The sequence below is a fragment of the Myiozetetes cayanensis genome, unplaced genomic scaffold, assembly GCF_022539395.1.
Source record: "Myiozetetes cayanensis isolate MyiCay16 unplaced genomic scaffold, myiCay2020 scf28, whole genome shotgun sequence".
NCBI classification, from domain to species: domain Eukaryota; kingdom Metazoa; phylum Chordata; class Aves; order Passeriformes; family Tyrannidae; genus Myiozetetes; species Myiozetetes cayanensis.
The window spans coordinates 2,272,477-2,300,458 of NW_026087499.1; the positions used below are offsets into that span (position 1 = coordinate 2,272,477).

Sequence of the window (27,982 nt, forward strand, 5' to 3'; positions counted from 1 at the left end):
ACTGCAGGAATTACTCACATGGGAAATGCCTGCATTTTTTGGAGCAGTAATAAAAATCCTGCTCTTTTTATTTATTTATTTATTTTTGTAGGAAAAAAAAAAAGCCCATCCGTTTCCAACCCCCTGCCATGGGCAGGGACACCTTCCACTATCCCAGGTTGTTCCAAGCCTCATCCAACCTGGCCTTGGACACTTCCAGGGATGGAGCATCCACAGCTCCTCTGGGCAACCTGTGCCAGGGCCTGCCCACCCTCACAGGGAGGAATTCCTTCCCAAAATTCCATTTATTCCCGTTCTCTTGACAGTTTGAAGCCGGTCCCCCTCGTCCTGGCACTACGTGCTCTTGTGAACAACCCCTTCTCCATCCTTCACTTTACACACACTGGGAACTCGAGGAAAATATTCATATTTATATTAAAAATAAAAAACAAAACAAAAACAAACAAACAAACAAACAAACCCAAACAACCCACATGTGGCCAATTCCTCAGGAAAAACGAAGGTCAGACAACGCCGCGATCCCTCCCAAGTACAACACCGAGCTGGCCCTCGATGCTCCTCGGGGGCATCGGGATACCCCGATTCTATAAAGTTGTAAGGGAACAGACACGTCTAAGCACACGGGGCAAGGTTTTATCACTATTTATTTAACCGCGATTGGCTTTCTCGCCGCTCCCGGGGCTGCCAGAGCTCAGGGGGCGCTCGGACAACGCCCTCAGCGGGCAGGGTGGGACTGCTGCGGAGCCCCGTGCGGGGCCAGGGGCTCGGACTGTGAGCCCTGTGGGTCTCTCCTAACTCGGGATATTCTGCGATTGTGCGACTCGGAGCGGTAACGCTGTCGGGGTTTGTGCCGGGCCCCAGCCCGGGCTCCCCTCACGGCTCCGCGCCCGCCATGGCGGCCCCGGGAAGCGGAAAGGGCCGCGCGCCCCCGGCTCCTTCCCGGAAGCGCCGCCCGCGCCGCCATCTTGGCTGGGAGCCGTGAGGGGACCCCGGCCGGCCCTGCCCGCCCCGCCGCCATCGCGGCCCGTCCGCCCTCCGCCCGCGTCCCGCCCTCCGCCCGCCGGCTGGAGGGGCCGCCCGGGGCCTGGCGGGCACGGAGAGGTGAGCGGGGGCCGCCCCCGGCGGGACCGGCCGGCCGGCTGGCTGCCTCTTCCCCCCCCCCCGCCTCTGTCTGTCCCTCAGTCTCTCTTCCGCCTTCTCCCTCCATCCCTCAATCCCTCCATCCCTCAATCCCTCCCTCCTTCTCTCCTCCCTCCTTGTGTCCCCCTCACCTTGTCTTCTTTCCTCCTGCGCTTCTCCCGGGCCCGCTGTATTGCCCAGGTGAGAAATCGCCTTTGCGGTCGCAGCCCTTTTGTTTTCCGTTTTTAAGATCCAAATGTTCTCCCAGGTAAGGCTTTGAGGCGCGTTCAGATCCCACAGGAGCAGCACTTAAAGCGTTAAAATGTTTCGCTGTGTGTTCTCGCAGCACGTACTGAGGGCTTATTTCAAATTATTATTACTGCTACTGCTCCCAGTTTATTACTGAAAAACGTCAGAACAAATAATCGAGTCGGAGTAAAAAGATATTATTTAATTCATATTTCAAAGTCAAAGCTGGCTTCTCTGGGGGAAAAAAAATCTGAATTTTATGATTTCGAGAGGTGTGGCTTCAAAAAAAAAAGCTCTTGTGTTTTAAGCATTGATTTACAGCAGTTCTGACAAAAGGCGGGTTAAACGGGTTTATTCGGAGTAGAGGTGGAATATTTGACCACATACAACTGTTGCTCGTGGTTTAAATGGTATTTCTTTAATAAATCTTACTTGCCTGCTTGTTTGTAGAGAAGGAGTAGAAGGGGTTGTAGGAATTTAATATGTATTTCATGCCATATTGTGAGCATTGTCTTACCTCTTTATACATGTAAAATCTTTCCTTTTTATTCCGTGTTTAAAGCCAAGTAATTCCCTGAACTTCTTAGGGGAAAGTGAGTTAAACAGCAGTTGTTAATTAGTGTGTTCTGTAGGTTATAAGGGCTAATTCTTTCTTTGTCTTGCAAACACCGTGGAATTTCCTCCCCTCACCCTGACTTGTCTCCCTTTGGATGGGGTTTTATTTCCCTGGATGAGAATAATCAGGCTCAGGAGTTCCCTTCTGGAAATTCAGGCCTTAGCAGGCAGCAGATTTAATTCCAAGTCATTCACTTCCACATCAGCAACCAGATTATTGTGGTTTGTTGTTGTTTTGGGGTTTTTTTTGGGTAACTGGATGTGTAGGAGCACCAGGTGAATTTAAAACAGGGGTAAATTTGTGGAATGGGTATCAAAGCTGAACAGGGAAAATTAGTGACTCAAAAAGACCTTTAGAATAGAGAAGGATCGTCCAGTACAGATGTCTCTTGGGACTGTGTTGGTGAAGAACTTACCACTTAAAAAAGTGAAGGTAGTTCAATTTATATTTTAAATATAAAGTGGACTGTGCAAAAAGCAGTGTCCCATGAGCGACTGCAGCTCTGTGTCTATTAATACTGCATTTTTATATTTTCTTTTTTATTAGATGAGCAACAACAGTAATAAGAGAGCACCAACCACAGCGACCCAGAGGCTTAAACAAGACTACCTGAGAATTAAGAAAGACCCAGTGCCTTACATCTGTGCAGAGCCCCTCCCATCCAACATCCTCGAATGGTAAGAGTGGGAATCAGGACTGGGATCACTCGTGGAGAGAACAAGATTTTCCAGGTCATCAAGTCCGGCTCCCTCGCTCCTCAGTGTGGGGAGGTGGAGCAGGAAACTTGGGCTGAATGATTAGATCCTTGGGGTTTTTTTCAGGGATATTGGGGGCTGATTGTGTGCTGGCTCCACAGTGTTCCCATTCCCTTCTTTTCCCAGGCACTACGTTGTGAGGGGACCTGAAATGACGCCCTATGAAGGTAAAAGCTCGATTAAATGTGATTTAATGTTGGTTTGAATGGGCAAAACACAACTACCGAGAACAGCTCCAAAATCTGTCAGTGCAGTCTCAAAGCTGTCTGTGGGAAAGCCTGTTAAAAAGAGATGGTGATGCTGCTGTCAGCAATGTTTTTGTTATCAAGGGGTTCAATAAAATAAAACTGAGGTGAAGATGGTTGCTTAAGGTTTTGGAGCAGACAGCTCACTTTGGAGAGTATGTGACCAAGATAATTTCAGAAAGTCCCATTTTGTTAGCACAGAAATGTTCTTGGGGAACTGAGACATAACAGTTCTCTTTATGAATTTCTCTGGAGAAAGCTCGAAATGTAAAAGCCTTGTTCATTTGTTGTAGTCACGATGTCTCCTGGAGCCTCTCAGAAATGCTTCTTTGATTGGGATTGTGTTTGCACTTAAATTTCTGGGAAAAAATAACCCAGTTTATTGTAATAAATACACTTTGGCTGGTTTTCCTTCAGTGTATTCCAGACTTGACAGCAGCAAACAACTGTCTGTAAGAGAGAATGTGAGAGAATTGCCTCCAGAGTCAATCTGGTGCAGGTTTGGGTTATTATTGCCTTGTTTTAGAGGCTCAAGGTGAAGTGTTTGATCTCAGTGAGAGGGGAGAAGGAAGCAAGCCCAAGGGTTTATTTGGCCCATTTTGAGTAGCAGTTTAGGACTTAATCTTCATGCAAAATAAGTAACTCCTCTCTCTGTGTAATGCAGGTGGCTATTATCATGGGAAACTAATATTCCCCAGAGAATTCCCTTTTAAACCTCCTAGTATTTATATGATTACACCTAATGGAAGGTTTAAGTGTAACACAAGGTAAGGACCTTTCTCTAACACTTAAGCAATTAACACCATTTCAGCACTGTGCCTAATGTGTGATGTAATTTTAATGGCAACCCCAAACCTCTGGCTGTGTTTTTGAAGGTTGTGTCTTTCCATCACCGATTTCCACCCGGACACGTGGAATCCAGCTTGGTCAGTCTCCACGATCCTGACGGGCCTCCTTAGTTTCATGGTGGAAAAGGGCCCCACCCTGGGCAGCATAGAGACATCTGAGTTCACAGTGAGTTCAGAGGGGCTGGGGGACCTTGGGGCAGCTTTGGCAACGGGAAAACAGCAGCAGCAGCAGCTGGAATTTTGATATCTCAGAAATAAACACCGTGGTTGGGATTTTATTCCTCCTTCATTCCTCTTGGTGCGTCGGCCAAGCAGTCAGGCTGATACAAAACCCTAAATCCCACAGGGTGAAGAACTGAGAACATCATTGATGTCTGTAAATGTGTTGTAGTGAATAATGTTCACGAGTGTGATGTTGTAAATGATAGAAAGCAGTGGGCTGGGGGTTTGCACCCTTTCCTGGGGGAAATCAGGTGTTGAGTTGGAGGAAATTGAATTTCTGTGGAATGAATTTCTGAGGAATGAATTTCTGTGCAGCTGCTGATAACGTTTGTTTCCTCCACAGAAAAGACAACTCGCTGCACAAAGCTTAGCATTTAATTTAAAAGACAAAGTCTTCTGCGAGCTCTTCCCTGAAGTGGTGGAGGTAAGGGAATTCAATATTTTGGTTTTTTGGAGTTCTTCAGCTTCTCTGTGTAGCAAACTTAATTGTTTAGCTTCTCACTTGCAATCCTTTCAGATCACCAAAAGCTCCATGACTGTCAGAACACCCAAAGCTCTATGGCTTTCACTTCCAGTCCTTTCAGAGCACCCAAAGCTTCACGACTTTCACTTCCAACCACTGTTCTCTTTCTCCCTCCAGGAGATCAAACAAAAACAGAAAGCACAAGAAGAGCTCAACAGCAGACCTCCCTCGCTGCCCCTGCCCGACGTGGTGCCCGACGGGGACGCTCACTACGGCCAGAACGGGATCCCCCTCCTGAACGGGCACGTGGCCCTGGCCCCCGCCAACCCCCCGGGGCTGCAGCAGCCCAACCGCAACCACGGACTCTTGGGCGGAGCTCTGGCGAACTTGTTTGTCATCGTGGGCTTCGCAGCCTTTGCCTACACAGTGAAGTACGTGCTGAGGAGCATAGCCCAGGAGTGAGGAGAGCAAATAAACCCCGAGACCAAATTTGTAGCGCTAGTTGGCAACAGAGTGAGTGGGACTCTTTTTGGGGCATCTGGCTCTTGACGCCGGCAGAGAGGTTGGTTTTGGCGGGTGAAACCTTGGCTGGGCTCGTGGGAGTTTGGAGTAGTTTTGGTTAGGCAGAAACTTCGCTGCTCTCTGGTAGTTTCTCACACAAGTCAAAGCATTATTGATGAGACACTACATTTCTAGTGCTTTGATTTTTTTTTATAGCAGTTCTCCATCTGTCGTTGGAAATCGGGAAATCTCGAGCAAATAAGGCTTTTTACTTCATTGTACAATTTTTAAGACTCCACCATTTACTGCATATCACTTTATTTTCAGTAGGGAAGAGTCTGTCCAGGTGTTCAGTGATTCAAGTAGAGATTCCACGTGGACTTGGGAAGGGTTTGGTTAATGTGAACATTTGATGCTACAGAAAATTGCTGGTTTTTTTTTTTTTCCAACTAGAATGACCATCATTGCATATCTAGTCAGTAGTGATTAGATGAGTGGGAACATAACACCACAGTGTGTTAAATGTGTTGTCTAAATTGTCCCAACGTCACTGAAGGTTTTATTTGGGCTACAAGAAGTGCAGTTGTTGGCCTTCAGCAAGGGGGAAAAAAAAAAAAAAGCCTTGGAATCAGCCTCTAGTGGGAATTACCCATATCCAGGGTCATTTGGGATTTGTTCACTTACAGATTTTCATTCTGGGAGATGTTCTGTTGGAAAGTTGTAATAGTTCCTTCTGATCACAAGGGGGCCACTGGTGAAATAATAATAAAACTGCACCCACCAATGGAGAGAGTTGACTGTGTGTTCCAAAAATCTCTGCATTCCTTAGGCTGTGGGGATTGAGGAAACCCCAGCCCTCGGGAAGGGAAAAAGGAAAATGAGTCTCAGTAACAAACCAGCTTCCTCAGAGTCAGCTGAATCCATCTGAAGTGTCACTGCCTGAACTAACCCTTCAAATTAGTTCCACTTGCTCACTCTTAAAAAACCCACCACCACCAAAAGCCAACCCCAGCATTCACCTGGGATTCTGGAAGCTTTTAGCTGTCAGTTCCTCACTCTTCCCCTTCAGGTGTCTGACAAATGAAAGGCTGCTGTTTGTTCCCAGGCTCCCAGCACTGGGGGGGAAACGCTGAAGTCCAAAAGTCTGTCTGAAATTACTTTTTCTCCCTGCTGCTTGAATTTTCCCCAAAAGCTTTGCTCCAGCAGAGGCAAACTTGCTGTGCCTTTCAGAGCTGGCAGTGCTGCCTGGTCAGCTGGGGCAGGACACACTGTCAGTGCTACAACAACTGTCCCAGGTGGTGGCAGGGATGAAAGCTCTGCACTCACTGTATAGTCTTATTTTAAGTGTTCTAAAGAGCCCAAATAAATATTACCTCACGTGTCTAAGAATGTTTTGGAACTGTCTTATTTCCCCTTTCAGATTTTCTCTCTCTCAGCTTCTTGGTATCTTGAATTATAAGCAGAAATGTTCCTGTCAAGCCATGAGCCAACAGCTCAGAGCACCAGTAAAATGTGACCAATTCTCTGCAATAGGTAGGAATTACCAAAATTAGCAGAACAGCTCTTTGCTAAAGAAATCTTAAAGCAGTTCTTCCTGAGGTGAGGAAGGGAAGGAGTCAGGGTGTGCAAGGATAGGATTTGGAAAAGGCTGGATTTAAAGCGTATTTATAAAATCTTTGATTACTTTTTTATTATTATTATTCTAATTATTTTATGGTTTCACCAAATCTTATTTATAATAACTATTTTTTTTTCCCATTTACCTCTTGTATGTGCTTAATCCTAGAAACAAACTGTGGGTCTTGGGGGGGTGGAGGTGTGCTGGGCAGGAGGGGGCAGTGCCATGGCTTTCCTGCAGGGCTGGGATTTTGGGGATGGCTGATGGTTTTTTCTTGTGGCTCTTTGCACCCCTCAGACCCCTCTGTGTCCTTGCAATGCCTTTTTCCTGCCGTTGCCAGGCAGCAGCTTAGCTTGGTTATCCACGTTTATCTTCTCTTCTGGAAGTTCTTTATCCCCAAAAACCAAGGCAAAGGCAAGGAGACCTTGGGCAAGGGGGTGTTTGCAGCTTCTGTGACCTCACCAAGCTCAGAGAAAAGCAGCCAGAGATGGTGAATTAAAAGCTTTTTATTCCATGACAAGAAGTTGGCCTTGAGCTGCACCTGAGCACGTGAAGGTCGGTCTCTTGTCTGCAGGAAGTGCCACAATTAGAAACAAAACCCCCTTTGGTCAAACCCTGGACATGCTACTTTTTTTTTTTTTTTTTCCCTGAGAATTGGTTGTGTTTAAAACCCCAAATTTCCACAATTGCAGTTTTTCTCTGGAGTACTCTGGATCTGGAGAAAAAGACTTGCCAGCCACTCCAGGTGCCATTCATTGGAAGCTGGGAGCAATCCCTGTCCCCCTTGCAAGCATTTTGATCCGTCTCCTTGCCTTTGGCAACACCAGATTTATCCTTCTTTGTGTAGGTTTTACTGATTTATGGTTTTTTTAAAGAATTTCTAACAGTGCAGTATCTGATCTTATTGTCACCCAAGTCATTCGATGGAGGAGCCCAGGCAGAAATGTTCCCATGCCCTGAGCACTTCATTACTTGATGGAATCAAAATAAAATCTCTCCTTCCTTACATGATCTTGGAACAAATCTGGCCCTTGACTTGAAACATCTCTTGAGTTTATTATTAATATTTTTTTTTTTTTAAATTCTGGATTTTTGTGTAGTCATCACCTTCCTTTCCTCCCCTCCCTGAGATTTCAAGGCCATGGAGGTTCCCTTGCTAAGGAGCGTGTACTGAGGAGTGGGAATGACTGCATTGTAATGTTTGTTCATAATAAACATTCATGAGAAAACCGATGCTTCCTGTGGGACTTTTTGGGAAAGGGAGGAAACTGGAATGGGGATATGGATGGTGTTTTCTCCAGCAGAGCAAACTCATCATTTGTAATTACAAATTGTAAGAACCTCGTGCTTCTCGAGGTGTTTTTTGACCGTCTCTGAATAATTTTGGCCCATTAGTGGCTTATTTTGTGACCCACTCAGGGAGGCAAACACTGAACAAGGTGATCCTTCCTTTGCAGCAAAGCAGGAAAATCGTGTTTTCAGTGGAAAAATCGCACGAAAGGGAGTCTGTGGAGCAGGAACTCATTGAAAAGGTTTTCTGGGCAAGGCAAGAGGATGGTTCATGAGGGATTATTGGGAATTTTATCAGCGGGAAAAGCTTTGCCCCAACAGGGTTATTTCCCACCTGGTCGCTGCGAGAGGAACCCTTGGAGGAGCAGCTAGTGGGGGGGGGGGGTTCCCAGTTTTTTTCCAAGTGTTTTGGCGTTTCCGTGGATTTGCCACCAGATGGCGAAGCGATCCCGCGCGGGTCGGGATCCAGCGGGCCGGGAATGCGGGGCTGGAGAGGCTCTGGCATGCAGGGTGCTGCAGCTCCCACCGCAAACCCCGGGTGCGCCTTCCCAAAGCTGCTCCTTTGTTCCTTGGTGTGTCCAGCTTTGTTCCAACAGCTTCAGGAATCGTGGAATATCCTGAGCTGGAAGGGACCCACAAGGATCATCCAGTCCAACCCCTGGCCCTGCACAGACAGCCCAACAATCCCACCCTGTCCCTGAGGGCGTTGTCCAAACCCTCCTGGAGCTCTGGCAGCCCCAGGCCGTGCCCAAACCCTGGGGAGCCTGTGTACATTAATCAACAGCCCGAGGTTATGTTGGATTATCACCGAATCCCAGAATGGTTTGGGTGGGAAGGACCTTAAAGCTCATCCAGTTCCACCCAGGGACACCTTCCACTATCCCAGGTTGCTCCAACCTGGCCTTGGACACTTCCAGGGCTGGGGCAGCCACAGCTTCTCTGGGCAACCTGTGCCAGGGCCTGCCCACTCTCCCAGGGAAGGATTCCTTCCAGGCTCCAGACTTTTATCTGGGATGAAGCAGGAATGGAGGGGGGGGCGTGTCAGCCACTGTATTGGCTTCAAAAATCCCCATCTCTGTGCCAGGGCTCAGGAGCTGTTCCTTTTATCTACAACAGATAACTGGGGGAATCCCAGCATTTGCCCTTTTGCCCTTTGGATATTATTCCTGGCACAGCCAGGTGAGGCCTATCTTGAGTGAAATCACATCAGTGCAGATTGAAAGATCAGATCAGAAGTTCCTTGCCTGACTCTTTGGTTCCCTCTCTGGCTCTGGGCACACTTACAGTGTTTGCAAACACCCTCTTTGGGTTCTTGCACAGTTTGGAAATCTTAACGTGGCTTCTTACAACATCTTCCCTGCTTCCAAACTTTCCTCGTGCAGGACTGATGGTGTTATGTTCTTAATTATTCCTGGTAGTGCTGCAGGGGTGCTGAGCTCCAGGGAGAAACTGTTTGGCCTTTCATGGAATCGTTCAGGTTGGAAAAGACCTTGAAGATCACCAGGTCCAGCTGTCCACGCAGCACCACCCTGGTCACCGCTAAACCACATCCCCATGGGCCACATCCACGAGGTTCTTGAATATTTCCAGGGATGGTGATTCCACCCTTTCCCTGTTCCAAAGCCTGACAACCCTTTTCCATGAAAAAAAATGTCCCTGATATCCACCTAAACCTCCCCTGAGGCCAATTCCTCTCATCCTGTCACTTGTCACCTGGGAGAAGAGCCCGACCCCACCTGGCTGCATCCTCCTGTCAGGGAGTTGGAGAGCTCCTTCCCAGTTCCTCTGATGTCACCACAATGTCCCCAACGTCCCCAGCCCCTCCTGGCTGCCCAGAGCCACCTCTCCAGGTGCCACCACCTCCCACCACGTCACTGCCCCATCACTGTCCCTGTGCCACCACCTTCTCAGAGCTCTCTGAGGGTGCCACCACGGTGTCACCACAATGTCCCCAAGACCCCCAGACCCTCCTGGCTGCCCAGGGCCACCCCTGTGTGTGCCACCACGTCATTGTCTCACGTTTATAGCCGAAACCAGCAATATCTTCACCTTGGATTAGTCGGGATTGATTCCCCCCCAGTCCGAGGAGCTGCTGCCAGGCTGGGGAAGGGGCTGGCAGAGCTGGGAGCTGCAGCCCAGCCCAGTTAAGCCCAGCCTGGTTAAACCCAGCCCAGCCCAGCCCAGCCCAGCCCTGGCTGTCCCTGCCTGCCGTGGTGTGTGGAGCTGTCAGGCTGTTTAGCTGGGATATGACAGATTGTCCTATTAATGTGTCATCAAGTGCACTTTTACAAATTCATGGCTTGTCTACAACTAACCTGAAAAAAAAGAGGCTTAAGTATGAGAAGGCGCCAAAGAAAGTTAAATATTATTAACAAATAAAGTCTGCCACGTAGTTTTGATGGAATGTGAGCTGGCTGGGGGGAGATGTGCTGTTAACTCTTGAGCTGCTGGGTAACGTCCCTTCTAACTTTGTTCTCTTTCCTAAACCCCATTTCTCCCCAAAGATGCTGTAAAAACATTTAAAAATCCGGGCTCTACTCGTTGATTTTTGCCAGCTCGGGTTGTTTGTGCCTCAGTTTCCCTGAGCCCTATTAATAGAACTTTGCCTCAGAGCCACCAATCTTTATTCTGCCTCTGGATTTTTGCAGCTCAGGTTGTTTGTGCCTCAGTTTCCCTGAGCTTTGCTCCTGGCTGCAAAATCCAACAGTTGTGACTTGGATTACAGAAGTTATGGTCGAGGAACTGCCAAAATAAAGCAAAATCTCTCGCTTGCTGGCTGCACAAAGGACTTCAAGCTGATCTTCAACCTTTTATCATTCCTGGGCTTTCTCACGGCGCAGCCTCAGGGGGATCTTTGCAAGTAGGAAAATCTCTGCAGGAAGAACAGGACTATCTGTTCTGGGAGGTGGGGGACTGGTGCAGCTTTGCAGTGTCCACGAACATCAAGATCCCCTCCTGAAGTGCTGGGGAACCTTTGAGTTTCTAGGATTTTTAACAGACAGCCCCCCCTGACCAACCTTTAATGGGAGCTGGGGGGAAAATAGGGAAGAGATTGGGAAACCAGGCAGGATTCTGGTTATCCTGGTGTGTGATGCCGGGTGCTTATTCCAAGCCACATATTTTCAGCTCCACCACACGCTCCTGTGCAGCTTTACAAACTTCCCAGAAAAATGGTGATTTCTCCGAGATAATGAAGGGGAGGGACAGAGCAGGGCTGAGGGGAGGGAGCAGGGAATGGGCACTGATTTAAATCTGCCTGGCACACGGGCCAGCTCCACTTATCAGGGAGTCTAATAGGAATGTGAAGAGAATAGGCTTGACAGCTCATTAGAATGTGATCCCTCCTCCTTTTTTTTTTTCTTTTCTTTCCTTTTTTTTTCTTTCCTCTTCTTTTCCTTTCCTTGAAGTTGATGGAAACTCATTCAGGAACGAAGGACTTCTTTGCCGAGGTGAGGAGGGAGCTGAGGAGGGTTTTGCCAACGTGCAGCCGGGGAAAGGAGCGGCAGGAGGGATCAGACGCTCCGAGGCACCTGAAATCCTGCCCGAGGCACCTGAAATCCTGCCCGCTGTGAGGGGGAGATGAGGATGCGAAAGCCACGAGGTCCTGCACCCTGACAGCTGCTGCTCATCGTCCCAGGGAAGAGAAACTCAGCTAAAGAGGGAGGCAAACCACCCTTGGGGAAACTTTGCCTGCTCCCAGGGGACCCGGGGACATCCTCAGAGTGTTTGTTTCTCCTTGTTTTGTGTTTAATGGTTATGAGAAGTCTCTCTGCTCCCGACAAGGCTGAGCTGTGATGCTTCCAGCCCCTCCAGAGGAGTGCTGGCTGTAGCACCATTGGATTACAGTTCCCCAGCACCCTGGAAGGGCAGGATGAGGACTTGTCACTGAGGGAGGGGGAAGGATCATCCCAGAGGGAACGGATGGAACGCATCCCAACCTGCTCTGAACGGAACACGGTGCTTCCAGTGACAGCAAGTGGGACCTCCTGGTGAAGAGGAACAACCAGAGCACCCCCTGATGAGTTTGTGTTGTCAGCTCTGGCCTGAGCAACTGTTGCCCAGAGCACTTTGACTTCTCATAGTTGAGTGCATCTAAAATAAGTCTGAAGACTTATCTGGGGGGTGGGTAAAGGGGAGAGCAACGCTTCAAGGTGGGTGGCAGGACTTTTCAGGGCCTCTTGTATTTATGGAAAGCTCCCAGAGGCTGAATGGACTTACCTCCTTCTCCGAGTGAATCCAGATTTTAAACAAGTTTATCTGTACCATTTCCATGTGCTCTGCTTGAACAGAGACCTCTCAGCAACCAGCACACCCAACTCTTGCTGCCCATCTGACATTGCACAGCCCAGAGGATCTCCTTTAGCACTTCTGACCCTGTTAAGTTTTTTATTTTTGTAAGAGAGGAGTCTGTTCCTTTATTGGTGGTGAAGGTTTTTCCCCCCCTCCCCTCCCTCCGTGCTTGGACTTGGCCCCTCCCTCCCTTCCCAAAATGAAGGGGTGCACCTGGGTGTTTGTGGCAACTTTACTCTGTCAGCAGTTTTGCCTCTTCAGGGTTTCAGCAGCAAAGAGAGAGAGGAAGGTGAAGAAAGAACCCAATCAGTACACAGAGCCCTTCAACACCACCCTGTCCAACAGCGAGGAGCTGCACGGGCATCCCAAGGTGGGTGTTTGAGCCTTGCCAGAGCTTATTCCTGCCAGCAGAGCGGGGCTGGCTCCTCTTCCCAGGGATTTAAGGCAATCTTGCTAAAATGCTGTTTGATTTTAGAGAGGAACGTTCCTTTTTTTTTTTTTTTTTCTTTTCTTTTTGCCTTTGCATGATTGATTTTCTGGCTTCGCTGGAGCAAACACTGGAATACTGCAATTTATGGTTGTTTTGGAACACGCATGACTGAAGCTCCAGTGCCTTTGTAGCTGGTTAAGGGTAAAGACAGTTTAGAGCTCTGATGTATGAACAGTGTCAGGAACAACTCAGAGTTAAGCCAAGTGGGCTATCACAGGAATGATGCTGGGATTTTAAAGTGTCTCTTGCAGGCAAAGGCTTAGCTCTCTGAAATGTTATTTTTTTTTAAGCAAACACAACGCCATAAACACCTCAGAATGCCAGAGCTGCTTTTTCTGTACAGGAGAATGTGGCTGAAAATCAGAGCTGGGAAAGTTTTGGGCTGCAGTCAGGTGATGTGCTGAGGGTGGTTGTGGCTCTTAGGAAAGGGTTCAGGATGGTTTTTAGTGGTGTATAAATGGGAAGTGAAGCCTTTGTGTGTACATGTGTGTGTGGTACCTCTGTGGCTGCAGCTGGTGAGTGAATTTGGCAGGGTAGGGATCCCTCCAGTTTGGGAGAACCACCCAGAAAACTTCCCCTCGGTTGCTCAGAGCCCCCAGAATCCTTTGGGATGAATATTTTGCACAGGATGCTTGGGAAAGAAGAACTCTTGGGAACAGCAGAGGGGCCCAGAGAATTAAAAGCAGCTTTTAGGATTAGGAGCAGGATGAAGTGGGAAGGCAGACTTAGAATTCTGAGTGAGGAGGAAAGGAGTCTCCCCTGTGACACAGGCTCTCCCTCCACCCCCTGCTCACACAAAAATGTCCCTTGTCAGGACAGAGTGACCTCTCCAAGAGGACTTTGATCAGCAGCATTAGGGCTGGCAGTCACTATAGCAATGGAGGGGCAGACCTGCCGGGAACTGGGGCATGGCCGAGGGGGCAAGCTGGAACAATTGGGCTGACATCCCAAATATCCCGCTCCGGGCTGTTGTGAGAGTAATTGGTTAAGGTTGGGCAGGTCTGGGGAATAGTCCTGCACAGAAAAGCTGGCTGTGCCCTCAGAAGTGTCCTGAGGGGCCATGAGCAGCCTTCCTGCAGCTCCTTTTGTGTGTGTGTGTGTTGCAGGGCTCTGTCAGGACAGGTTGTGCACACACACTGGAATTCTTGAGGTGCTCACAATCAATCATTTCTGCTCTCCCCACAACTGCTCCGCTCTGCCCTTGCAGAGGGGCCACGTGCAACTCGACTGCAGTCCCCTCTGGAATTAATTTTGCCTTGATGAGAAGTGTGTATTGGACCACGAGCAGGATATCTCCTGATTGCACAAACAAGCAGGGACTGGTCCTGGTTAATTCTGACACAGTCACACATCCAGTGGGGCTGGAAAAAAAAAACAAAACAAAACACAAAACCCAAAACACAAGAGGCTCGTGGGCATTCATTAAAGCAGACATTGTTTGGAAGCTGCAGTTTCTGTGTTGAAATGCTTTGCTTTAGCATATCCATGGCAAAGGTTTGGCTGCAGGATGAGCTCAGCTCCGGCAGGTTCTGTTTAGGGAAAAAAAAAAGCTGATCTTTCAGAGCCTTGAAGGTACCTCTGAGAGCAGTTTTGTGTCATGAGAGGATGCCCTGCATAGGAAAATGAAGCAGCAGTGTCCCATTTAATCCTCTGCAGCACACAACAGGAAAGATGGAATTTTTGTGGCCTTGAGCAGTAAAAATTAAGGCTGTGTTTACCTTGGAAGACTCTGTGGCCAACTGGTAGGTTTATCAGAGCAGGGAGTGAATTATGAGCTGGGAGTAGTGATTTTTATTCCTACTGTTGAAAAGGTAGATGTGTTTTCCTTCTAATTAAGCAAAACAGCTTGGGACAAAAACCCTCTTGGGAATCCTTTTAAAATAGGAGTGGAGAAAGCTCCCCTTTAACATTCACAGCCCATGAGTCATGTGGTGAAACCTCTGCTAAAACAGAGAAGCAGAAGCCTCAAATCTGATAAACCTGCTATTTCCGTGGAAATACTGAGTCTGCTGGGGTTTCATTTATTTTTTTATTTTATTTTTTTAAAAATAGGCTTTCTCCAGTCTTATCTTTTGAGCTGCTGACAGGGGGATGTGCTTGCCAAGCACGTGAGAGTTTTCTCCTCTGACACAGATGGACTAAAAGAGCAGAACAGGAGGGATGGATGCAGAGGGTTTGGGATCTGCTGGATCTTCTCCCTCTGACTGTGTTTTTGGCTGAGCATCTGCCAGACTTGCCTTCACATGGGGGCTCTTTAGGGCAGGAGGGGTTGGATCCCAGAATCCCGGAGTGGTTTGGGTGGGAAGGGACCTCTGGAGCTCATCCAGTCCAACCCAGGCAGGGGACACACCCAGGTGGGTTTGAGATGTCCCTGGACCCTCCCTGGGCAGCTGTTCCAGAGCTCTGCCACCCTCATGGAAGGAAGTTCTTCCTCATGTTGAGGTGGAACAAGTTGTTGAGTTTCAGTTGAAGCCTTTGCTCCTCGTCCTGTCTCTGAGCAGAGTTTGGCACCGTCCTCTGGACACCCCTGGGAGATTTTGGATGGATATGAACAGGACAACCCCTGGCTGTCCCTTCCAGCTGGAATCCTGCCTCTGTCAGAGCCTTGCTCTACCTGCTTTACTACTGAAATCCCCCTGAATTATTTCTTGCGGGGGGGGTGTCTTTTGCTTCCAGTTGAAAGCAGGAGCCGGTTCCGTGACATTGCCCAGATTGATTTCTCCTCTGGACACAGATTTCAGCCTGAGCCTGCAGGGTGTGATTGCAGGTGGGATGGAGAATGGCATTTTGGGGCCTGACAGGTGTTTAAAACCAGGGGAGAAACCAGCCTGTGACCCACCTGTACCAGATATTGTTCTCTCTGGTGTTATATCTGACAGGCATGTCTTGCTTTGGAATATTTTGAACAAGATACAGTGAGTATTATGAACAAATAACACAGAATCCCAACAGTTCCTTGTGGCCCAGGTGAAAACCCCTTGAAAACACGGTGAGAAAGGTGCTGTTTTCTCACCCAGAATGACCTGCTCCAGCAGAGTCGTTAAGCTCATTAAGGGTGTGACCACTGCAGGCTGTTTGTGGTTTTGAGCTCAGGGAGAAAGTTGCTGGAGGAGCAGAATGCAATTTTTAATCGCCAAACAGAGTGGGAATTTCGGTAGGAATTCCCTTTTGGATTTGGCTGAGATGCCAAACCTAAGGCTTCTGCTCTGGGGGGAATTCTTGAGAGATCTTTAAAAACCCACCAGTGGTCAGGACCTTGGTTTTACATTTCATTAATAACCAGGAGTGTGCAGAACTGCGAGTTATTAGCAGCTCACACAGGGGCTTTTCATGCTAAAATAAGAGTGCTCTGTCACTTTGTGTCCTGGTCCAAGTAAAACACGCTCCTGAAATAAATAATTCATTCTTTGTTTCACAATGAAGCCAACAATACTCTTGCTGGTGGAAATCAGGGCTAACAACAGAGAAATGTGTGCATTTAAGAAAACTGAAATGTTTAGTCAAGCCCATTTTTGGGCCTGGAAATGAGATTACAACTTAAAACAGAGAATTCTGAAATGTGATTTCCTCCCAGATGGACAAATTCACAGATAACTGAGCAGAACTGCAGGGCAGCCACTTCAGGCACGGACTGTGGACTGGAAAGGTTTGGTGTCTGCTCTTGGATACACTGATTGCAGGTGGAAAGGATGCTTCCCTCTCACAGAATTAGAACTTCTCGTGCTTGCTTTCCACCCTGACCCACTCTGAGAACACACATTTGGGGTGTACAGATGTGCTCACAGGTGGTGGTGCCTTTTCTATCCACCCAGGCCCTGAAAGGACTTTTGTCTGTTTACAGTTGGGTTTTTTTTAGGCTGGATCCCAGGATCCTGGAACATCAGGAAAGTCCAGGAGCAGTTCAGAAACTTCTCAGGATCCAAACTCTGCTCTTTGAGTGTGGATTTTGAGTGGTAGTTTCTTTGTGGGGCTCAACCCTGGGTGTCCCAGGGAGCTGGAGCCAAAGAGATCCCCGGGTTCTGTTTGTTCCCAGCACTTAAATCACACCTCAAATCGTCTCATTGTGAGGGAAATCAGGGAGAGACCGAGCTAATTCCTGGAGTGAAAGGTGCCATTGTGTCCCTACTCCAAAATCAGCTTAAAGACCTGATTGCAAGTTCATTCTGGCCAGGCTTCTGTTGGTTCTGGAGGTGCTGTTTGCCCTGGATTTCCCACCAGGATTGCTCCTGGACTCCTGCAGGGTGTCTTTGCTCCTCAGGCACCACCCCAGGAGGGACAAATCCCCTCTGGGACTGCAGGGCTGTCTCAGTCCCCTCTGATACCTGAGTTGGCTGCGAGGTCTCTCCTGGCTGCTGGAGGCTCCTGCTGCCAAGAAAAACAGAGGCTTGCCTGCTTATTGCTGGGATTGCTCATGCATGCCATAGTAATTAAATAATAACACCACAAGGATGGAACATTCATTTTAGCTGTCAATCAGCCCTGTGCTGGAGGAACTGGGGAGTGCCACGAGTGTCTCGTGGAGGGAGCTGTGATTTAACCGAGCTGCTGCAGAGGGATGGGGTTTTTATTTTATTTTTTTTACTTCTTTTTTTTTTCTTTTTCTATACTTCAGAGTGGGGTTTTTTTTTTATTATTATTTCTGAGGGATAAACTGGTTTTATTTTCATTTTCTCTGCTGGCTGCTGTCACAGCACTGAGGGAACACCCTGCCTGAGCCAGGTGCTTCTGTTAATAAGTTGTTTCCTTCTGCTTTGTGAACTGATCTCCAGCTTCACCACACACTGTCAGTCCCCAAAAGAGGCACCTGCTGCCTTTGGGCAAGTAATGAATCAGCTACAACAACCAACCTACCAGAACCCCTTGGCTGAACACACAATTTATGGCTGGCTATGGATGTGGTGATGCAAGTAAAAAGTCTTGATTTTGGCACAGGAATAAGGAAACTAAACTGTCTCTTGCTCTTGGTTTCGATACAGACTAAATTTGGGGGGAGCGTGGATAAAACCATAACTCTGATTAATTCAGCCATGTGTGGTTGAAATGTCTCAGGGTGTCCTTGATTTTGTGGAATTGAGGGAGATGGCTCCACAGAACCTGGGGTGTTCATCAACTCCTCTCGCTCCTCTCACCACACACCCTGATTTCTGGGGGGCTGCTGGTGTTCTGCTGGTTTTCCACAGCAGATCCCACACAGACTCTGGGTCTTTTCCCCCTCAAAATGGTCTTGCCCTGTTATTCCCAGCTACAATTTGCAAATCCTCTGTCCAATCCCTGCTGCCCTCAGGGAGATGTGGGGCTGTTTTTGGGACCTCACCTGCGTTCTAAGGGGTGGGGTTTTTTCTGCTGTGTGGTGGAAGGGGATCTGCTCTTGGAAGTGGGAGTAGAAATGCAATTCAAAGTCAGTCTGGTTCTCTGAGAAGCGGCATTTGGGGAGGCAAATGGGACAGGCAAGGAGCAAAGAGATGCACTGGAAGCACCTTGCAAGGTCACTGTCACTGTTCAGGGCACTGAGTGCAGAGTTTTGGTGGCTGAGCTGTGGCAGAACTGCTGTCACACCTGCAGGACCTTCCTACCCTTAATGCCATCCCTTGTGCCCCAGGTTTGTTCAGCGGGGACCCACAACTCCTCTGCAGGATCTCTCTGTCCACTTGCAGCACACAGGGAGCCAAATTTGCCAACAAACACCTTTTCTGTGGTCAGGCACGGACTCTGGGGTTTCCCTGGGAGCTGTGTTTTCTCCTGGGTGCACACCTGTCCCTCTGCAGCTCGGGATTTGAAAGCCAGGGAGCATTTCCAGGCTCCCTCCGTGCGTTTTAATCTCCCCGTGTCGCTCCTTCGAGCCAACTGATAAACCTCAGGTGCCAGTGGGGGAACAATCTCTGGCATGTGGGCAGGTTTGCTGTGGTATGTCTGAGCGCTGGCAGAGGGCTGAGAGTACCAGCAGCTTGAGGGAGGTCTCTGAGGGACACTCAGAGCTCTTGGGCCTCACTGGTCTCTTGAGCACCCCCTCCATGCACGTTGGCACGGGGGATGTGGTTTAGGCAGCAGTCTGGTGAGGACACTTTGCACTCTCTGAACCCGTGGAGTGGCCAGACAGTGGTTTCAGTGTTTGCTCTTGTTGGTGTTCAGGTCCTGGAGTCTCCAGACCCCCGGATCACAGACCCCCGGCGCACCTGGATCTCCTTCGTGCACCGGCCGGACGACGGCAACACCTCCAAGAGGAGATGCAAAGGGAAGGACAAGAAACTGGTGGGTTGCTGCTGCCCTGCCCTGCACCCTCGTGGTTCTGGGTGCTCCAGCTTTGCCTTCTCGCCCCAGGGTGTGCTGAGTTTCCATTTGTTTGTGTTTTGGAGGAGTCTGAACCAACAAGTGCCTCGGAAGATAAGGTGTGGGAATTCCACTGCAACACTCGGGTTTGGGCTGAGCCTTTTTTTGGCTTATTTTTCTGCTCAGCAGAAATAAAATTGTCCTCTGCCGTTTTATTTTATTTTTTTCCCTTCCACTAGATCAAGCCTCTCAAAGGATATACATTAATCAAGGTGTGGGCAAGGAGCTGATTTCAAATTCATGAGCTCCCACTCATCTGCTGAGTGACTCTTAAATCACGTGGGCACTTTTAACCCGCTGCTAAGGCAGGCAGAGCTGCCTCATCATGGCTGAGGGGAATTTTTGGTCTGGCCCTGCAACTCCCTGGCTCTAATTCACGTGTTTTGCTTTGGTTGCTCCCTCAGCGTGGCCTTGTTGGGCCCCCAGGACCTCCTGGCCCTCAGGGACCTCCGGGAGCCCCTGGAGCTGAAGTGACCCGGGATGTCCTTCTGCAGGAGTTTAAAGAGATATTAAAAGGTAAAGACTTGTGAGAGCTTTGTGCTTTTGTGAGCTGCTGCTTTTGGAAAGCACCAGAGCTGGCTCTGCAGCTCTGGTGGCCTCAAAAGCCATCCCTTGAAACCAAGCCTTTGTTCTCCTGCCCTTTTTCCTTTTCTTCTCCCCTCAGAAGCCATCGAGCGTCGAGCATCCCTGGCTATCTCGGCCCATCCCAGCCAGCTGCCTCCACTCCTGCTCTCCCTGGAGGAAGTGTCATCCCACAGGCGTGTGGAGGAGGCTTTCCACTGCAAGCTGAAAGGACAGGTCACTGTGGATAAGAAGACCCTGGTGGAGCTTCAGAATTTCCAGTCGGTGAGGAGGGATCAGAGGCTGAACCTGAACCCCAGCCCAGGGGGTAGAGGGAAAGGCTCATCCCAGAAACCCCTCTCAGGCTTGGGTGCCATGGATATAGCACTGCCTGGATATTCTGTGATTCCATGGGCCATGCTCTCTTTTTCAGTGCACACCCTGTTTAATTCCAGAGTTCTGTTCAGATGTAGAAAGATGTTAGAGGCAGACAGTTGGTTCTTGGGTTTTTAGAACCCAAAGAAAAGTCAGGATTTTGTTAGCTGGGCCAGTCCTGACGCTCAAATTCTTTGCATAACATTCTATTAGAAGATTAATAGATATTACCCACATAATTTAATTACAGTCATGTTCCAGTGCCAAGCACACCATCACAGGCATGGTGACAGGCAAGCTGTTGAACTTGGTATTAAAACTTGTGCTAACAGCTGCAAATAGGACCTGAATTTGCAGTGTAAATGCCAGGCAAAGTAAGAACTGAAACCAAATAGTTGTTTGATGACTGAGGAGACGTTCTAGAGTCTGTCTGAGAGCACGAGGCCTTCAGAGACGTGGTTGCCTTTGGGAGGTGACAAACAGAGCTTGAGGAGGATGGACAGGGACCCATCAGCAGGGTTTGCTAACACTGCCTGTGTAGTGAGGTGCTGACTCTCTTCCCAGCTGCTCTGAGCCCCATTTCTGGAGGATCCTGTCCTTCTGGAGCAGTGTTCTGCTGGATTCTCCCAGCTGCAGGACTGGAGGCAGTGGTTATGCTCTGAACAGGGTGCTTTCCTGGATCCATCCCAAACACACTTGTGGAAGCTTGGCTTGGCAGCACTGTGGGTGCTGGCACCGAGGCAAGATTGCACTTGAGGTGTGGGCAGGGCCAGAGAGATCTGCTGCCTCATTAATTAGGAGGGGAAAATGTGAATAAAGACATCTCAGCAATGGGTGCGTGGGCTGCTGCTGCTTCCCAAGCTTTTGGGATCCTGTGCCCAGCTCCCTTCTAATTGCTCTGGTGTGGGAGGCTGGCAGGGCTCTGGATGCCAACCTTTCACTGCAGCTTGGGACAAGAAGTGTCTGGTTTTAGCTTGTGCTCTGATCCAGGGGAATTCAGCAGGGAGGGAGGGAGGGAGGCAGTGGCTGCTCTTGCAAGGATGAAAACATTGCCTTCAAATAGTCCAAGGAGGAGAGGCAGACAATTCCACTCCCAGCATTCTCCCAGTTTAGTGTGAGGAAGCCAACAGTTTGATACTTCTCAGGGAGATAACAGGGATTGCCTCTAATTCCTGGATTTGGAGCTTCCCCAAAGCATTCTGAGAGCTGGTGCTGAGAGCAGCCTATCCCTGTATCCTCTAATTCCAGTCTGAGCCACTCTGACCTTGAGCATCAGGATTTTCTCTCCAGTTTTCTCGTCCTTCAGTGCTGGATCTCCTCTGGGAACATTCCCTCCCTCGGGGTCTCACAGTTTCCTTGGTATGTGGGGCTGAAACCTGGGATGCTCCTTTCCCCTCCACCTCTCCCTCCTGTGTCTCACACCTGAGGTTTCTCACATCTGCCCCTTGCAAGAGCTTTTCAGAGCAAGGATTGAAGTAGTGCAGCCTCTGATAGGCCATGGAAGTGGGATTTATCCAGCAATTTTCCTGGAATCAGATCATTTAGAGTGACCCCACAGGCTTTTCGTGGTCTCCGGTGCCTGGAGGTTGAGCTAAAAAGGTCTGTCTTGGGCAGGTGAATTTTAGTGCCGGATCAGGAGGTTGGGGCATCCCTGTTCTTTACCAGCAGATAATTCCACACATTTCTTTCCACTGAAAAGCAAAGCTGGCAGTTCCCACCCCAGTTCTCTGAGCTTGGCTCCTCTTTTCCTCCTGGCAGTGCCTGGGGATGCAGGGATGGGAGATGACTGAGGACAGAGAAGCTGGTTTTGTACCCAGTGTGAAACCCTGAAATATTTTGCTTTCTGAAAGAACTGTGTGCAAGAGGGAGTTTCTCAGGAATAAATCCCTGGAGCAGCTTGGGTGAGTGTGCTCTGTGAGGCAGCAAATGCAGCAGGAACTCTGCCACGGGGTTTAATGGAATATTTTGCCCAGAGAACCTCACCCTGCATTGTCTGCTTCTGTGAGCAAAAGAATAACAAGCCACAGAGGGCATGAAGAAACAGGAATGTTTTATCAGTTATAATTTGCTGGTGCCTAAAATTGCCTTCCATGCTCAGCCAGTGGTTTTGGAATTATGTTGCTGATCCTGCTAATAACTGGAACAAGAAAGGAATGAATTAACTGTGCAGTTCTGCACATACAGGGCTTGGGCCTGCTTTCAGTGGGGTAAATCAAAAATAGAATGATCAAAATTATGGGGTAGTGATGGCATAAGAACAGAATCCAGGCTCTTTGTTGTTAGCTCAGCTATTACACTGACTGTGTGTGTGTACATAAGAAAACACAAATTCAGCCCAATATTCGAATTTCTACAATTATTCAAAAATTCCTCTTTTTTTGTGAGCCTTGCTTGGGGTTGGCTGACTAAAGGCAGGTTAGTCATTCTACTCCTTTACCACGGGCTAACTAAGCTGGAAAAGACCACCAAGATCCTTGAATCCAACCTTTGATCAGCACCTTGTCAACCAGACCCCGATCACGGTGGCTTTCAAAGAGCAAGCTACATCAATTATTCCTCCTGCCCTGGCAGAGCTGGTGTTTCCTGGCTGTGAGGGAAGGCAATTAACTGAACAAAGCTGTTCCACTGCCTCTTTTTTGGTGCAGCAGCACCTGTGAAACGCTGCTGTTCGTGTGTTCAGGGTGTCTCAGCCCCCTTTTGCCACCTCCTGTTGGAAGGCACGGCCAGATTCGGGCACTGAGGTGGCTCAGCTGCGTGTTTGGGGACACAGCAGTGCGTGTGTGGCTTCACAGAGCCAGCTCTGAGCGGCCCCTCTTGTCCCACAAAACCCATCTGGGACAAATCTCCCCGAGCAGGGCTCGGGGGACACGTTCACACTGCCCAGAGCGCCCTTGTGGTGGAGGCAGAGTCTGACTAATGTGCTTTCTTGGCCCGCTGCAGCCTCTCCCCAGCTCCAGCCAAGCTCACACGGGGCCAAAACAAACAGTAAACATTTCTTGCAGGGGTTTATTTTGGTCTGAGTCAGATAATCTGCTGTGAGTTTGACTCCAGGCCTCCTCCTTTGCCACGAGGAGAAGCTGCGTGTTGCTTCACCGCCCTGCTCTGGAGAAGCCAAGCCTAGAACAAAACAAAACTCAAATGGAAAGCTCTAAGAATCCAAGAGTTGCTCTTAAACGGTATCAAAGCCACCTGATTTCGACCTAAAGTTGGCAGAAAACCTTTGGAGACCCACAGGAGTGTTTTGTCTGTCCTTGTTATCACAAAAACGGGGCGAGGGGTGGGGGGGAAGATTCCAGGTTGAGCCTGGGGACAGTGCTTGGGAAGTTTTGGGGACTAAGAGAGACCTCTTGACCTCAATAATGGGAGGTTTTGTGTGTCAGGATGTCACTGGAGGCCACTAGGACCTGAACAGGGATGGAATAAGGACCTGAACAGGGATGGAATAAGGACCTGAACAGGGATGGAATAAGGACCTGAACAGGGATGGAATAAGGACCAGAATAGGAATGGAATAAGGACCTGAACAGGGATGGAATAAGGACCTGAACAGGGATGGAATAAGGACCTGAACAGGGATGGAATAAGGACCTGAATAGTAATGGAATAAGGACCAGAATAGGGATGGAATAAGGACCTGAACAGGGATGGAATAAGGACCTGAACAGGGATGGAATAAGGAGCAGAATAGGGATGCAGTAAGGACAAGAACAGGGATGGAATAAGGACCAGCACAGGGACTCAATAATCACAGCCTTGTCAAGCTGAGTTAGAAGAATTCAGCAGTGAGCAAAAAGAGGCATCTCTGTGTCTAACACTGATAATTTTGCCTCTTGTGGGCACCAGGTGCTGAGAGGGAGTCCCTCTGGAACGTGTGCTCTGGGGGATCAAGCACATTTTTCCCAGGGGGTTTTTTTCCTCCTGCAGGTTGTTTGTTGAGGGTTCTGGGGGTTCATTCAGGCTCTGCTTTTTCCCCCTGCAGCCTGTGGCCAAGGGAGCTTTCCTGCGAGGGACGGGCCTGAACCTGGCCACGGGACGCTTCACAGCGCCCGTCTCGGGCATCTACCAGTTCTCAGCCAACGTCCACGTCGGTGAGTGCTGCCCCAGCGGGCTGCTCCGAGCCCAAACCAACCTCCCCTCAGCTGGAATTCCCAGCTCAGGGACCAAATAGGTGCAGGAATCGTGGCTCCCACGAAAGGCTTTGGGAGAAATGAAGGTGGTGATGGAGAACTCCACTCTGACCGTGCTTTGTCACTGCTCCTCTGGAGCACCTGCAGCGTCTCTTCTCCCACATATCCTCTCTTTCTTTGCAGTTGCACTTTTTCCACCCCTTAAATCTGTTATCCCAGAGGCTCTACCCCCATCACTGGTGGGCTCAGACTTGGCCAGTGGCAGATCCACCCTGGAGCTGCTTGGCACTGGCTCCATCAGCCATGGGGGAACTTTCTGGCAGCTTCTCCCAGAACCCACCCTGTAACCACCCCCCACCAAACCCTTGCCACAAAACCCCAGTACAGAAACCACCTTCTCTGAAGCCCAAAACTGTCTCCTGGTGGTCTGTCACCTTCTGAAAATGCTGATGTTTTCCCCCCAGACCACAGTGAGCTGAAGAGCAAAGTGCAGCTCCGAGCCAGGGACAACGTCCGGGTGTTGATCTGCATCGAGTCCCTGTGCCACAGATACACGTGAGTCGCCCCAAGGCTGTCTTGGCAATTATTTTTCTCACCTAGGCCAATGTTTCAACCAGCTCTGGGAGAGATCAGGTTCCCCAGCAGCGGATTTGAGGTGTTGAAATGCTCGTGGAACTTTTCTGCAGGGAGCGATTCCACCCGGCCCTTGGGTTTTGTGTGTTTCTTTCATTCTGGTTTTTAATCTTTCAGTAAAAATGTTAATTTAGTTAATAAATTAAATAATTTAGTTAATTGCCTAAATATTAGTATTCTTAGCTAAATATAAAATCATATGGCTAAAATGCATCTGTTGAGAGAGCTGTGAGTGAACTCAGCTGGAAGTGTAGGTGCTGAATGCTCAGGTACCATCATCAACACACAGAGCGACAGAAACACTCTAATTTTGGGCCAGAGCACAACTTTTAGGATTTCAGCCTCCTCCTGAGTGGATCCCAGCATCTCACTCGTGATTTGCAGTGAGGAGGAGAATGAACAAGTGGAAAATAGAGGTGAATGGGTCCTGAGGCAGAAAGTGCAGGGCTTGTATAGAGGTTTTTGACACCTTCTCGCAGCCTCAGCTGACCTGGGGAGCTTGTTTAGACAATGATGCCAAATTTTCCTCTGCTGGGGGCAAAACTCTGCTCAAGAAACAGCTTTTTTTAGGTCATGGCACCCTTGGGTGTTGCTCCTGCTGCCCCAGGCTGTGGCACTGATGTGTGCTGGCTGCTCATTTTCCGTGCTCCTGTTGCCCTTTGAGCTGTTGCCCTGAGTGCCAGGGAATGCCAGGGAGCTCAGGGGGATTTGGGAAGGCTTTGCTGGGAGGAAGGGGCTGGGGAGCCCCTGTCCTGGGCCAAAAAGCACCCAGCAGAGGGCAATGCTGCTTGCACAGAGTGGCCACAGCCTGTGGCTCTGCCCTTGTCACCAGAGCAAAAACACCTGCACAGGTCTGTTCTGCCCTGCCTGCAGCTCTGCAGCACCCCTGAAACATATCCATTGATCCACTGATCCAGAGCAGGATAAACTGGGATTCCCAGACCTTGGATTTCCCATGAGCAGAGGCTGCAAATTCCACAGAATCATTTTCTACACGCTCTGGGAATGTGGAAAGATGTTCCCTGTTGGGATTGGGGGACTTTTTGTAGGACTCTCTTCTGTCTCCAAGCCTTGCTCTCTTTCTCTTTGCTGTCCATTTAGTCAACCTTAGAGGTTTTTATTAAAGACTGGGTGTCAGACTCTGCTCCCAGCACGACTCTAGCCTTGCTCCCTTGTTCTGGGAAATGCAAACACCAGAGTTATCTGAACAGGAAAGCTCCCTGTGGGTCAGGGAAACTCCTGTGCCTTCCTCACTGCAGGTCTTTGCAGCTGAAAGCTCCTAGAAAACTGTTCTGGTTCTAGCTGGGCTGGGTGAACCTCCCTGTCACATCCAGCCCAGGCAGGTTTATTGGGATCTTAGGAGATTAACTTGCCATCCATAAGGATTTACAGCTGCTTTCTCCAAAGAACTGGAACAGTAAACCCTTCTTTTTCTTCGACAGAGCTGACCCAGCTGTTCATCATTTAGATAAAGCCCTCTGATGTCTGGCTTGGAGTTTTCCTCAGCTGTCCAGGGTCACAATTTATGATCTGTTGTCCTGCAGGGCTGTGGGTCGGGCAGGGAAGCAGAACCAGCAGAATCCCCTCTCTCTCCCGTGGTGGGTGGGAGTGGGACTGGCTGTGACAGGGAAGGAGCTGGGTGGAGGGCTGGGAACCTGCCTGGACACTGTGCTGGCACAAGGCTGGGCTGCCACCCGTGCCTGTGGAATTTCCTGGGGGTGTCAGCACGCACAGTCACTCCAGGAGGGAACTGGGAGAGCCCCCAGGGCTTCGGGCTGAGGGTGGAAACTCGGAGGCAGAGCAGACAGATGGAGTGGAAGTGATTAACGATGGGAAGTCCCCACCCCAGTTGGGCTTTTGGCAGGATATGACACACAGACTGAGCCTCTCAGCCCAGTTGGTGCCAAGTGGCTCCTTCTCCCTGGGCCAAATTGCCCCTGCCCTTCACATCATTCCCTTGCAAGCAGCACGTTGGCACTTGCAGGGTTTCATCAGCAACCTCTTGTGTTTTTAAGGCAGCTGATTCCTGCTGGATTCCTGCTGGAATCACGGGAATGGTTTGGGTTGGAAGGGACCTTAAAGTTCATCTCCCACCATCCCAGGTTGCTCCAACCTGGCCTTGGACACTTCCAGTGTCAGCAGGTCACCTCGTGGTCTCCTTTCTGGGGGAGGTTGTGAGACAGTTGTCATTCCAAATACAACTGTTGTGGTTGCCTAAGGGTTTTAACCCATTTATTTCTCTTTTCAGGTCTCTGGAAGTCATTGCTGGGCTGGAAAGCAACAGCAAGATCTTCACTATCTACGTCCATGGGTTACTGCAGCTGCAGGTGAGTCCTGGCACCCTGGGAATCTCCTGGCAGGCTGTGGAATTATTTACTGGCCAGGCTGAATTCTCATCAGCAGGTGGGGGAAGGTTTTATGCACCTTTTTCCCTCATGTTAACAAACTGAAATGCCTCAGCTGGGGGGACAACCCGTGGCAGATTCACATCTCACATCCCGCCCTCGAGGCACAGAAAAAACTTCCCCCAAGAAATGACAGCCAATATTGTCCCTTCTCCACTCTCCCCTTGCCTTGCCAAGGTGACAGTTGTACTTCCCATCCCACAGAAGGGAAGCTGAAGCACAGGGCACCCCAGAAGATGCCAGTGCAGAAAGGGTTGAGCTGAAAATAAACCTGTAACAGAAAAATCTCTCCCTCCCGGTCAAGGTTGATGTTTGGGCAGATCCTGTTCCCCCAGGGAAGGGCAGGAGGCTGCTGGGCTTAGTTGATGGAGGCGAAATGGGGGATTTTTACCCTGGAATGTGTCAGATGTTTCCCTCCCTCCTGCAGGCTGGGCAATACACCTCCATATTCGTGGACAACAGCGCTGGAGCTCCCATCACCATCCAGAACGGATCTGACTTCATGGGGATGTTGATGGGAGCGTAGCAGGGCAGGGGAGGATGGGGAACCACGTGCCTGCAGCGTGGATTGGACTGAGGAGAACCCTGCTCTGACCTTGGAAACTGCCCCCTGTGACTGTGGCACCCTTTCAAAACAAGCAAAGAGCCTTTCCCTTCACGGCCCCCTCGGCTTTGCTTTCGGAGGCTGCTGCTTCTCGAGGCCCACGCCCGGCTCTTCTGCCCTCCAGAACGTGCTTTTGTCCTCCTGACACGGCCTGTTTGATGTGTAATTCGGGCTTCACCAGCTGCTCCACCGAGCCACACGCTGGGATTTGGGGGTGGTTGTGTTGTACCTTTGTTTCACAGTA

The 27,982-nt window shown here is 49.5% G+C and overlaps 2 protein-coding genes across 4 annotated transcripts; both read left to right on the plus strand.

Annotated features, from left to right (window-relative positions):
- Window positions 1-963: 963 nt before the first annotated feature.
- On the plus strand, window positions 964-7,869 carry UBE2J2 (ubiquitin conjugating enzyme E2 J2). Of its 3 annotated transcripts, none has more exons than XM_050322236.1 (7): window positions 964-1,101; window positions 2,531-2,661; window positions 2,866-2,906; window positions 3,649-3,751; window positions 3,860-3,998; window positions 4,398-4,478; window positions 4,695-7,869. In XM_050322236.1, exons 2-7 carry the CDS (start codon window positions 2,531-2,533, stop codon window positions 4,977-4,979), a joined length of 780 nt encoding a protein of 259 aa, XP_050178193.1. In that variant the 5' UTR covers window positions 964-1,101; the 3' UTR covers window positions 4,980-7,869. The 3 variants fall into 3 exon arrangements, with proteins under 3 accessions (XP_050178193.1, XP_050178194.1, XP_050178192.1); XM_050322237.1 differs by lacking the exon at window positions 964-1,101 and adding an exon at window positions 1,191-1,320; XM_050322235.1 differs by lacking the exon at window positions 964-1,101 and adding an exon at window positions 1,198-1,387.
- Window positions 7,870-12,415: 4,546 nt separating this feature from the next.
- C1QTNF12 (C1q and TNF related 12) lies at window positions 12,416-27,660 on the plus strand. Its single transcript, XM_050322233.1, has 8 exons — window positions 12,416-12,586; window positions 18,836-18,955; window positions 19,438-19,549; window positions 19,698-19,879; window positions 23,949-24,057; window positions 24,561-24,651; window positions 26,978-27,056; window positions 27,562-27,660. The coding sequence occupies exons 1-8, from the start codon at window positions 12,416-12,418 to the stop codon at window positions 27,658-27,660; spliced, it is 963 nt and encodes a 320-aa protein (XP_050178190.1).
- The last annotated feature ends 322 nt before the right edge of the window (window positions 27,661-27,982 follow it).